Source organism: Amyelois transitella, chromosome 31, assembly GCF_032362555.1.
Source record: "Amyelois transitella isolate CPQ chromosome 31, ilAmyTran1.1, whole genome shotgun sequence".
Lineage (NCBI taxonomy): Eukaryota > Metazoa > Arthropoda > Insecta > Lepidoptera > Pyralidae > Amyelois > Amyelois transitella.
The window spans coordinates 3257028-3270395 of NC_083534.1; the positions used below are offsets into that span (position 1 = coordinate 3257028).

General features: G+C 40.6%; 1 protein-coding gene across 11 annotated transcripts in view; it reads right to left on the reverse strand.

Moving 5' to 3' along the window:
- The window catches only part of LOC132903879 (spectrin beta chain, non-erythrocytic 1-like), a 39317-nt gene that overhangs the window by 6109 nt on the left and 19840 nt on the right, over positions 1-13368 (reverse strand). For 2 of the 11 annotated variants that reach the window (XM_060953282.1, XM_060953278.1), the window contains exons 2-3: positions 7701-7932; positions 2688-2860 (exon numbers count right to left, since the gene is read on the reverse strand). In XM_060953282.1, coding sequence (XP_060809265.1) covers positions 2688-2860; positions 7701-7767 — 240 coding nt within the window. In that variant the 5' untranslated portion in view covers positions 7768-7932. The remainder of the gene's footprint in view (positions 1-2687; positions 2861-7700; positions 7933-13368) is intronic. The other 9 variants (XM_060953279.1, XM_060953286.1, XM_060953280.1 and 6 more) reach the window with 5 other exon arrangements.

Genomic DNA, 13368 nt, shown 5'->3' on the forward strand with positions numbered 1-13368 from the left:
TTGTAATTTATTTACATGACCGACAGTCGGCTAGGTTTCCCTGCAAAGATTGCGGAGATCAGACGGGAGTCGCTTCATGTAAAAACCTGTCTTACCGCAGGATCCTTTGTAAAATAGGGCTCGTCTCAAGAGAGCAGGTCTATCGCCAGGAGTCTGGTGGAAGCCAATCAATTCCTTAACTGGCAGAGACCGAATTCTTAAACGAATACGTGCAACAGTTATCCTAATGATGCAACTAACATCACGTGCAATCTAATTATGACCATAAACAGTAATGTTTACATTAAAATATTAATTACCGGAGCGCTATCTGTGAAGTGAGATCACAGTCTATATGTGTGCACCGTTATCGCGCGTAACAAGGTTTTATATAATGCATTATGTTGATAAATGAGGAGCACTATGTTTGTCGTATGATTTCGGTAAAGTTTGATAGGGCCACGACCATCTTCCTTAAACTTTGGATAAAGCATCAAACAAAGCATTTCAATCAAAAGACTCATACCTTCTGCAGGATGGAGTTGGAGCGCCTCCCTGCTCGAATATAAGGAAGTCCTGTTCTGCACGTTGGACGAAACCCAGGTTAATTACAAAAATACCTGACGCGAGCTAAGACAAATCTACTAAAACACTCATACCTTCTGCAAGAAGGAGTTGACCCATTTCGTGAAGGTCTTCTTCTGTATGTGCAGCCGTTCCTCCTGGAGCGCCTTGATGCTACCCTGCTGGAATATAAGGACGTCCTGGGGGCCAACCACAACGTCTTATAGCAGTATTAGTTTAATATTACATTGATTTTTTGCACCACGAGGTCTTTAAAACAAGCTTAAAACAATATTACTTTTTCAGATAGTTTTGGTGACGTCACCTCTATTTCGTTCATTCAAATTGGTACCATGACGTGACTTTACGCCTATAGCATTATTGTTTTAATGTCAAATTTAGCAATCTTAAAAAAGTTCCTCTTTCGCAACGGATACAACATTATTTACTATTATTTGCTGAAATAAGTGAGTAAATCTACATAGTTTCGGAAAAAAGCTTAATAGAAAGTGAACGTGAATATTATAGGTAGTGACTGCAATTGTTTAGCAATGGATTTGGACTCTTGGAAGCCGACGAAGCCGCTAACTTCGAAGAGATCAAGAAAACGCCGTCGTATGTCGTCGTCGTCTTATTTAGAAAAACTATTTCAAACCACATAACTAAAGTTTTATTCATGAAATTGGTCTTGAACAAAACTCACTTTATTTCCATGGTGACGCTGAAGAGACGAATATGAAAATGAGCCAAGATTAAAATAGGCCTCACCTATTATGGCTCAGTCGAAAAAAGTTTTTTATTCACCATTTAAAACTAACATAAATCTTATTTAAAGTTTGAAACACTTGAGTTGGGTTTGTTTACATTTCAAATTTTTTTTCGCCTATGACAGCATGCGCCCTTGCGTTCCGTTCACGATTCACCTCGTCATAAAGATTAGGTTTCATACTTATTTATCAATATTTTAAATCATATGTTTGAGATATTAGTTTATATTACATACTAAGTTTCGTAAATATCCTAATATTTTTGTAAATAAACACTTTTAAATAATTTACAGCAACTTTTATACTTATATTATTATAAACTAGCTGTTTCCCGCGACTTCGTCCGCGTAAATTTTGAGTTGAATCTTGATCATACAGTCAGATACAGACAGACAGACTAAAAATGTTAAAAAAAAAAATTCACTTATATTTATATGTTAAAGATAGCTGTCGTACAATGATAAATGACTTTGAATTTTAAATTTCGTAACTTATTTATAGGCAAACTGATGCTTTGAGTTCATTCAAATATCGATAACTTTTTTTTAGTGAACCGATTTTGATGAAACAAACTTTAAATGTTCTTCTGGGTTAAAACAAAGCAATTGGTGAAAGTTTGTAGTAAATCGGTTCAGTACTTTCGGAGATAATCGTGATCATACATACAGACAGACAAGAAATTAAAAAAAAATTTTTTGCTTTCTATTATTCATTCTAAGTGTTCCTCTGTCTATTTCAGTCAAAAATACTAAATGTACAGACAAAATATTTTTACTGTTTTATTATATGTATAGATTTTTATCATCGTACTTAATGCGTTATACGGAACGACAATTGAAAGCGATTGAAGGGGATGGCGTTATGTATTATTTATAGCGCTGTTTCTTTTTATCCTTTAGCAGGGAATAGACAAAGTCAATAAATCATTCGTTCTTTCGCAACACTAAGCAGGAATAAAATAAGATTGCGTGATAGAGGTCATGGTACAAATATGAGTAATGTTATTACAAGCTTATAATAAGACTTCCTTGAAATAAGATTGTTTTACAAAAGCTTGTGGTTGGCCCCCTGTTCTGCACGTTGGACGAAACCCAGGTCAATTACAAAAATACCTGACGCGAGCTAAGATTGTGCGCTAAAAGACTAATCTACTAAAGCACTCATACCTTCTGCAAGAAGGAGTTGATCCATTTCGTGAAGGTCTTCTTCTGTATGTGCAGCCGTTCCTCCTGGAGCGCCTTGATGCTTCAATGCTGGAATATAAGGACGTCCTATTCTGCACGTTGGGCGAAACCCAGGTCAATTACAAAAATACCTGACCCGGCCTAAGATTCAGAGCTGCTGTACCAAAAGACTAATCTACTAAAACACTCATACCTTCTGCAAGAAGGAGTTGATCCATTTCGTGAAGGTCTTCTTCTGTATGTGCAGCCGTTCCTCCTGGAGCGCCTTGATGCGCCCCTGCTCGAATTTGAGGGCGTCCTCCCTCTGCGTCATGTTGGTACGCTGCTGCAATGACGCGGCGTACCCCCCGGGCTCATACTGGGGCCCTGGAAACAAATACATTCATTTAAGAAAATAAAGTCATCACATTCGAGTCTACTGGAAGAAATTTCTTTAGTGCCATTATACAATTGTGTTTTCAAGAAGTCACATAAGTGACCACCTTCCACAAAAGGAAGATAGTTTTTCTGTTTATAATAGACTAGCTTTGTCCGCGACTTCGTCCGCGTGGAATAGTTATTTTGGGCATCATTGAAGCCCTCAAGGATGAATAATTTTCACCGGTATTTTTTTTCACATTTTCCATTATTTCTTTGCTCCTTGTAGTTGCAGCGTGATGTTATATAGCCTAAAGCCTTCCTCAATAAATGTTCTATTCAACGCAAAAAGAATTTTAAAACTCGCACCAGTAGTTTCTGAAATTAGCGCGTTCAAACAAACAAACTCTTCAGCTTTATAATATTAGCATAGATTTGAGTGAGTTTGACCTCTATCTGTTTGGTGTAAAGCAAGATGATGCCTAAGGTGCAAGCTCAAATACTTTCTTATAAGGCCTAAAGAAAATGATAATTTATAAATATTGTACAAATTAAGTCGATCAGTCACAACACTATATTATCTCTTTAAGAATCTGCTGTATGTACAAGAATAAAAAAAATGCAAATTGTAGCGCGCATCACTATTTTTTAGCAGACATACCCCAACCCTATTTTATGCTGAGGTTGGCGGCCTCGTCGGCCGCAGCCTATCACCATGCGTAGCGCCGCGTGCTTTGTCTATTTTACTTTAAACGGTTGTCGTTCTGTCTCGAACGACCAATGGCAGAGCTTCCCGCCTTTTTTGTCAGCTGCATGCCCGCTCTCTCGCGCCGAAACTGGGAGTTCGACCGCCGTCCGCTCCGCCATGAGCGATGTTTTCATGTGTCCTTATAATTTTCTTGTACGGTAGATTCTGTATTTTATAATATTTTGTTAGCACTCAAATAAATAATATAACTGCTACAAGTGGCTGCCCAACGTTGTGCGAGTAAAGTTAACCCGTGAACCCTAAATCCTAGTACCTACACCTACGTTCCGCGTGTGCTCTCCATCATCATGCCACGTACACGCAGGGAGGAAGCAGCGCAAGCTACTGACGAAGTCGCCCCGGACTTCGATGATGCAATGGGCGCCGACGCCGCAGTTTTTTCGTCGGGACAACTCGCCGCCATGATGGCGGCCATCCAGAGGTCCCAAACTGAAGCCTTCGAGCGCCTGCTGGAGAGAGTAATTCGCCAGCCGCCATCCCCAACTCCCGCGTCTACACCAGCATTCGCCGCCGGCAGCGGCACTTTTACGCATTGCACCGCCAGATTCAGCGGTGACGCCGGCGACTCCGTGGAAGCATTCATTGACGCCATTCAAAGTTACAAGGACTGCGCTAACGTGTCCGAGGAAAACGCCCTCAGGGGGCTCTCAATGGTGCTCACTCACAACGCGGCAATATGGTACCAAGGGATCAAAAAAGAAATCACAACATGGGACGGGGTCATTGAACTCCTACAAAATACTTACGGCGATAAACGACCTCCACACCGCATCTACAGAGAGCTGTTCGACCAGAAACAAGGCGACCAGAATACCGACGTGTTTGTCGCGAGATGCCGTGCACTACTTGCAAAGATTCCCGTCGGCGATATTTCCGAAAGAGCGCAAGTCGACATGGTTTACGGCTTACTCGATACAAGAATACGTAAACGCTTACGAAGAGAAGAGTTCGAAAATTTCTCCGGCATGCTTCGTCTCGCCCGGTCTATTGAAATCGAGGAGGAGGCGGAGACGCATACCCATCAGCAGTCCGGTCCGCCGCTAAGAGGACGACCGAGACCGACGGCGTACGACGGCCGCCGCGCCAGCAGCACGGCTCGGGCCCCGACGGGGTCGAGCGCCCATGCCGGCGCGACGCCGACACCAGCCGCGAGCGCAGCGTCGTCATCGCGACATTCCGTGGATGTCACCGCCGATTCCAATCAACGATCGAACAAGAAACTGCGTTGCGTTTATTGTAAAATATACGGTCACGTACGGGAAGAATGTAAAAAGTTACAAAAGTGCAGTGATAGTGATAACAGTGATAAATCGTCGGGTTCGCTTATTTGTTACGGTTGCGGTGCGAGAGGGTTCATGCGTTCTCAATGTCCTACGTGTAACAGTAATGTATCATTCGCATCTCTCACATTCAACGATTCTCTACTCCAAGTCATAACATCAAACCTATCAATAGTAGTTTTTTCGATGTCAATTCTCGCGAGATGTCACCTAGTAGTAGTTATAGATCGTCATACCTACAGTCGCAACAGCTGTGCGACCAAGCTTTTGTTACTAATAATTTTAATGAACGATTACATCTTAAAACCGCCGATTGCAACTCACGTTATTGTAATGAGACACGTTCGGATGTGACAAGTGATAAACAATTGATAAATGATACATTTAGTACAGTAACTGTTACGGAACCTAACATTAATCAATTACCTAGTAGGGTAAATCTGCCTGTTTTGGATCTTAATCTTAAACAACCACCTAATAGGTTGAATACACCTGCTATCTTACCGGCTCATGGGTCTTGCTGCTTTAGCTTTAATCAATTCACACCTTCAGCTGTTTCTCACAGCACCGTGTCTACGGTGACAAACACTGGTTTTTTGGGTGATGCTATGCCTGCGGTTTCTCTCTCTGCGTCTGAAGTTTTACAGACGACTACTGCATGCTCTACGCAGCAAAGGCCTGTGCTATGTGTTACAATTCTTGGAATGCGAGGCATGGCTTTAGTTGATACCGCTGCAAAGTGCTCGGTTGCCGGACATAAGCTTTATAAAATTTTTAGAGATAAGGGGCTTACTTTTAGATCCAAACAGGTGAACGTGAAGCTAGCTGACGGTGTTGTGCATCCTCATGAGGTCCTGGTGGCAACTGTAAATGTCACCATCACTGTAGATAGAAGTGTTCGAGTGGACTTCATGATTTTTCCTGATGCTGACAACAACGACACACTCCTGGGAATTGATTTCCTCAACGCTGCAGGTATGGTTATTGATTTTTCTGCTTCTACTTGGCGCTTTTCTGGGTGCACGCAGACCTACCAGCTTGAGTATGAGGGAAATGAGAATTCACAGAGCGACTCCATAACACTTTCAGCAATGACAGTGTGGTCCCATGAAGGCTTGTTGCTTACCCAGGATCAACAGCAGCGACTTCCTCCGGTGCTCCAGCACCATGAAGACACCTTCCAGCAAGGAGGAGAGGGTACTCAGCTTGCTGAGTTTCATATTGATCCAGGTGATCATGAACCTATTGCTAATACCTTTAGCCACCTCATCTGTGATCAAACATCACAAGAAGTATGCGGAGCCAGATCAGTCATCATAGACTTACCTCAAAGAAGCGTTACTGATCCTCGAACTACACGTTTGCAGGATCCTAAGGTAATAAAGATTAAAGATGTACAGAACTTTACTAACTCTAAAACTTCTTCCCACTGGTTGAAGCATGGTTATTTGATGGAACATGGTGATTCCTCTAGGAGACCATCTCCTGTTTTCAAAGTTGGGGATCAGGTACTGTTGACCATGCATGCTCTTAGCAATGCAACCAAGGGTTTGACTAGAAAGTTCATGCCGCAGAGAGATGGGCCTTACACAATTAACAAGGTAATCAGTCCTACGTCCTATGAGCTGGTGGATAGTCAGGGTCAACATATAGGTCGTTATCACGCGTCAGATCTGACTTGTCTTATTCATAGTAGTGTCTAAAATGTAGAGCCCGTCCAACCTCGCCGTTTGCGAGGACGGCCACGTAAAGCTAAAAGATAGTCGCGCTTTCTGATGTTACCAACTCACTCTCGGGGCGATGTCGTGACTTGGAGGAGGAGGATGTAGCGCGCATCACTATTTTTTAGCAGACATACCCCAACCCTATTTTATGCTGAGGTTGGCGGCCTCGTCGGCCGCAGCCTATCACCATGCGTAGCGCCGCGTGCTTTGTCTATTTTACTTTAAACGGTTGTCGTTCTGTCTCGAACGACCAATGGCAGAGCTTCCCGCCTTTTTTGTCAGCTGCATGCCCGCTCTCTCGCGCCGAAACTGGGAGTTCGACCGCCGTCCGCTCCGCCATGAGCGATGTTTTCATGTGTCCTTATAATTTTCTTGTCTAAACGGTAGATTCTGTATTTTATAATATTTTGTTAGCACTCAAATAAATAATATAACTGCTACAAAATAAATTAATTCCTGTTATTTTTATTCTTGTATGCATTTGGTGATAAAATCTAGTGAATCAGCACAAAATAAATAATACATTATTATTGTACAGTCGCGATCAGCGATCGAAAACTTAAACAAAAAAATAACAAATAGCCAAGTTGAGAACTATATTCTTTTCTCAAGGTGGAATAATCAGATTTCCATGGCTTTAAACAAACAAAATATGCCAAAACTGTCTAAAACTAACAAAAATAAATTACAACCAACTATACGCGCGAATTTTGCGCTAACTATACGAAAAAGAATAGGACCACTCCATCTCTTTCCCATGGATGTCGTAAAAGACGACTTAAGGATATGCTTACAAACTTGGGATTCTTTTTTAGGCGATTGATTAGCAACCTGTCTCTGAATCTCAATTCTATCATTAAGCTAAATAGCTGAACGTGGCCATTTGATCTTTTCAAGATGGTTGGCTCTGTCTACCCCGCAAGGGATATAGACGTGACCATATGTATGTATGTATGTTTAACCGGGCACCTTACCGATTCGCCCACCGACGCTAGCTGACAAAAGCGTGATTTTACTTATGTATGTATGTATCTTCGATTAACCTGTACGAGTTATCGCCAAAACCAAATAATTACCATATCGTCTGGACGGCTGGTAGTCCTGGTACGAGTGGACGCTCACGTTGCTGAGTTGTCGCTGCATGGCGTCATCAGGTTCGAGTCTCGGGTCACTTTAAGCAACTTGGCTCTTACACTATATATACTCTTTGGTTTATTGCCTCCAGGCTAACACTAGTGTGGTCACTGTTTCTGAGTTTTATTTTTCACTATTTTTTTTTTTGGATTATTATTAAGTGCTGTGTCTTCGCTGATGATTTTTGTGATAAAGAAATAAGTTTAAATTTACTGTTTTTTTATGATGATTAAGTAATTAAGTGAAAATAAGTTTAAATAGGTACTTATTAATTTAATAAATTCAATAACTTTTTCGTACACTTCCAAAATTGGACCGCTGCATCCATTTCCCATTGATGTCGCAAAAGGCGACTAAGGGATAGGCTTATAAAATTGGGTTTAATCTTGTAGGCGATGAGCCAGCAACCTGTCACTATTTGAATCTCAATTCTATCACTAAGCCAAACAGCTGAACGTGGCCCATCAGTCTTTTGAAGACCGTTTGCTCTGTCTACCTCACAAGGGATATAGACGTGACCATATATATGAACGTATGTATCGTAGTACGGGAGGTCGAGCATAATTGCATATCGATACGGTATAGTATGCGCACGCGCAACGGTATTGGCGCTAAAGCAATTAATACAAGTTCATTCCCCTGGCTTCTAATGCGCTATTATTACGACACTGTTGGATCGCATTGAGGTCCCGTTTTGTAAACGGGGTGACCAGACTTCGAGTCCGTAATTCTAACTGGCTGTTCACGATTTCTCTACTTACTACCTGTTTCCCGCGTCTTCGTCCGTTTAATCTCTACTGTTATTCCAATGTCTAACCTACACATACATATGGTCACGTCTATATCCCTTGCGGGGTAAACAGAGCCAACAGTCTTGAACGACTAAATGGCCACGTTCAGCTATTCGGCTTAATGATAGAATTGAGATTCAACTAGTGACAGGTTGCTGGCCCATCGCCTAAATAATAATCCCAAGTTTGTAAGCCTATCCCTTAGTCGCCTTTTACGACATCAATGGGAAACAGATGGAATGGTCCTATTCTTTTTTGTATTGGTGCCGGGAACCACACGGCATATGGCAATGTCTAACCTACATGATTAAAAAATTAAATAAAAATCCGTTGAGCAGTTTTCGCGTGAAAGAGTAACAAACGCGATACTTTTTCACGAGTTATGAATGTGGATGAAGCGATAGATTTATGCAGAGATCGTGTCAAATGGTATGATGTAGTCTCTGATCCCCTCCGGGTGAGAATCGTGATCGGGTCTTCTTTAAGGCAACGGGCTATATACATATAATTAACATCACTCTATATACATATAATCACGTCTATATTCCTCGCGGGGAGACTCAACAGTCTTAAAAAGACTGATAGGCCACGTTCAACTTATTGGTTTGATGATCGAATTTAGATTCAAATACATATAGCCTATCGCCTTAAAGAAGAATCCTAAGCCTATCCTTAGACGCCTTTTTCAACATGCATAGAAAAAAATAAGGAGTGGTCTTATTCTTTTTCTTTATTGGTGCCGGGAACCACACGGCATTTATATGTATACTAGCGACCCGCCCCGGCTTCGCACGTTTGCAAAATTCGGAAAAAATTATACACAAAAACCTTCCTCTTGAATCACTCTACCTGTTACAAAAAACCGCATCAATATCCGTTGCGTAATTTTAAAGATTTAAGCATACAGACAAACAGACTAAAATAGCGACTTTGTTTTATACTATGCAGTGATGATGTACCGTGGTCATTTGCGTAAGATTACTGTGACGCGTGGGCAGGGTGGTCGACGACCAGCCGCGACCGTGACGCTGCGGACGGTGCAGTACCTACCTATGCGGAAGTTCGACTTGCATCACACGCGTAAATTGACGACCGGTGAAAATGATGCAGTGTAGTTTGTTCCGCAGCTTGTTCTACACATGCGCTTTGGATGAGGTAACGATAAATATGTATGTATGTACGTAGAATACCTAATTTAGTGAGTATTCATCCCCCTATTTTAGGGGGAGGGCTAACGATATCGTAGATGTACAAGTTGCCAAGATTTTAGGAATAAAATCAACTACCAAATCTACATATTAGTTTCGCCTGCTCATTAGCCTTTTTGACTAAGGGACAAGGCTTATAAACTTGGGATTCTTCTTTTAGGCGATGGGCTAGCAACCTGTCACAATTTGAATCTCAATTCAATCTTAAAGCCAAAAAGCTCTGTCAACCCCGCAAAGGATACCTATAGACGTGATTATGTGTCATTAGCCTCATAACAATTTTCAAACAGTATTTAACCAATATTAGCGGAAAACAAACATTGAACGGTCGATGTACTTTATTCTGCTGATGTTTGAGAATATATTTGTAAAGCTAATTTAAGTCAGTATATGGACCTCGTGTCATGTGACTATTGGTTACTGGTTATCCCATAAAGGATAAAGAAATATGTTACAACAAACAAAAAAAAATAAAAATGAATCAAGAGGGACAATATTGTTCTTTAATTTGAAAGAATATCTGGTAAAACCGAAGAAGAAGATTTAATAACAATACTAAAAACGCAAAGACTAAAACAATATTTTCATTTTTTTTTACCTAAACCAAAGTAAATGAGGAAACTAGAAATAATTTCTGGTCATCAAAATAATTAAATTACATTTCAATATCGTAATTAAATAAAAAATGTAATAAGTATTGCTTAATCATTAAGTTAACCATAATTCAAAATCGGATATCGAATTTGAGGTTACCTTTTTAAAAATATGGAACGCGCGAAACTAGTTTCGGGATCCGGTCGAACGTGTTCGAATTCCAAATTCAAATAGTGGCCGATAACGAGACAGCGGCGTTCGGTAGACCTTTTTATTATTCCTTTGTTATTGTCTCTGGTTTTGTTGTTTGACAAGTTCGGCGCAAAGATCACAAGGACAGTTCTACGCGAATAGTTATTTACAATATTCATTCATACAAATACGTCTTCCTTCATGAGATAAATCCGTCGTCGCATTATTTTTCATTTGGATACTGTATTTATGTATGTATAAAAGAGGAAACCGATTGGCTGACATTGCAACACGCAGCCCTACAGATTTGAAATTTGGTAGTTGTAACTCCTAATCATAGCGGCCAATGTTGCAAAGTGCTAAGAGACGATATTCCGAAATTCCTGAGACCTGTATACTTGCAAAGTCAAGACCCACATTATCATTAGGATAAAATTGAGGCACGCACGGAACTAACTCGCAGCATCAACATAGTTAACCTTATTTATGGAGGATCTTGTAAGTTCTGTTACGCATTCACAAGTACTAGAAGGCTGCTCACTGCTCAACTCTCGTTAACGACCGCTAATCGAGTGCCTATGTAGATCGCACGACTATCGTAATTATGATTGATTTGCTATCGTTTGTGCAACTGGGACTATACGAGTAAGCACTTGTAAAGCCAATAGCCAGCCAGAGCCATATTTAAAACAAAAAAAAATAGGCGTTAACAACAATCTTAGTAAATGAAATTACATTTTATTTCAAATGTTGACCATATAAGGTTAAATATACCATTCATAATAAGGTATGCAAAAATAAATACTCAGAACACTTCCTTTTCGGAGAGATTCCGGCAGAGACTTTACATATATGTATATACATACCTACATATCTTCAGGTCTATATCTCTTGCGCGGTAGACAGGACCATGTATGGCTTTATAATGGAATAGAGATTTAAATAGTAACAGGTTGCTTATCCCATCTCCAACAATAAAAATCCTAAGTTTATTAACCTATCCCTTAGTCTCCTGTAACGACAACAATGGGAAAGAAATGGAGTGGTCCTCTTCTGAACTACACGGAAAATCTATATCCTTCAAATTTTTATGCTTCTTAAACATTCATCTGAATTTTCAGGCAGTCACTTCAGTTATGTAAGGATAGTCTTGACCAGATCTTTCACAGATAAACAGATATTTAGTGTCTGCATCGTATATATTACAACCGTTATAAGCTTCGAGTTATAAGTTGCTCATTGTGCTAAGTACAGTCTGAAAACCACTACCTTAATATCGTATGATGTTAATTTGTTTAGCTTCACCGCAGAAATATAGTCCATTCATTTAAATGAAGACTGATTTGTAGTCTTATTTTAAGCGGAGAAAGCACTAAGATATTCTACTCAATGAGTGCTGCTAATCTTTTCTCTGGGTGAAGTTTTATACACAATTTACAGGTTACTTGTAAGAGGTCGCTTTTAGTGATAAGGTCGCCTTTTGCTGCTAGTTTTTAATACATGATCGTGAATTTACATACATACATACATACATAAAATCACGCCTCTTTCCCGGAGGGGTAGGCAGAGACTACCTCTTTCCACTTGCCACGATCTCTGCATACTTCTTTCGCTTCGTCCACATTCATAACTCTCTTCATACAAGCTCGGCGGTTTCGGGTACTTTTGACCTGACCCTTTACCAGGACGTCCTTAATTTGATCAAGATACGTTCGTCTAGGTCTTCCCACTCCGACCTTTCCCTCCACACTCTCCTTGTATATCTGCTTAGTCAACCTGCTTTCATTCATCCTCTCCACATGACCGAACCATCTTAACATACCCTTTTCTATTCCTGTAACTACATCTTCTTTCACATCACAACATTCCCTTATCACGCTGTTCCTTATCCTGTCACTCAATTTCACACCCATCATACTCCTTAACGCTCTCATTTCCACTGCATTTATTCTGCTTTCATGCTTCTTTTGCCATACCCAACTTTCACTCCCATACATTAATGTCGGGACCAACACGCCCCTGTGCACAGCCAGTCGAGCCTTTTTGGATAGTTTCTGACTGCTCATAAAGGCATGCAAAGCTCCATTCACCATGTTCCCCGCGTTCACTCTCCTTTCAATATCACTATCATACTTGCCATCTGATGTAAACTTTGATCCTAGATATACAAACTCTTTCACTTGCTCCACTTTTTCTCCTCCAATCAAAATATTACATGCTGTCATTTCTTTCTCCATTTCAAAAACCAGTGTTTTAGTTTTACTTACGTTCACTTTCATTCCTTTCTCTTTTAAAGCTTCATGCATACAGTTTACCATCTCCTGTAACTCCTCCGCTGATGACGCCAGTATAACCTGATCGTCGGCATAGAGCAGACATTTGACGAGTAACTCATTCATCCTTAATCCACTTTTAGACTCTTTCAAATCTGTCAAACAGCTATCCATAAATAGGTTGAACAGCCACGGTGACGCAACACATCCTTGCCTAACGCCTTTCTCAATCTTAAACCATTCAGTGTGCGCTCCGTTTATCCTGACACAAGCACTCGAATCCTCATATAAGGATTTCAGTGCTCGTATTAAGAGACTGCTCACCCCATGCATAGAAAGTGCTGACCACAATTCATTCCTCTCAACTCTGTCATAGGCCTTTTCCAGATCTACGAATGTGCAATAGACTTTTTGACTCTTGGCCAAAAACTTTTCGGCTATGCACCGCAAGGAAAAGACCTGATCAGTACATCCCATTCCCTTTCGAAATCCCGCTTGAGCATCCCATATTTTGTCATCAGTTTCATTCCTGACTCTATTAATCAATACCTT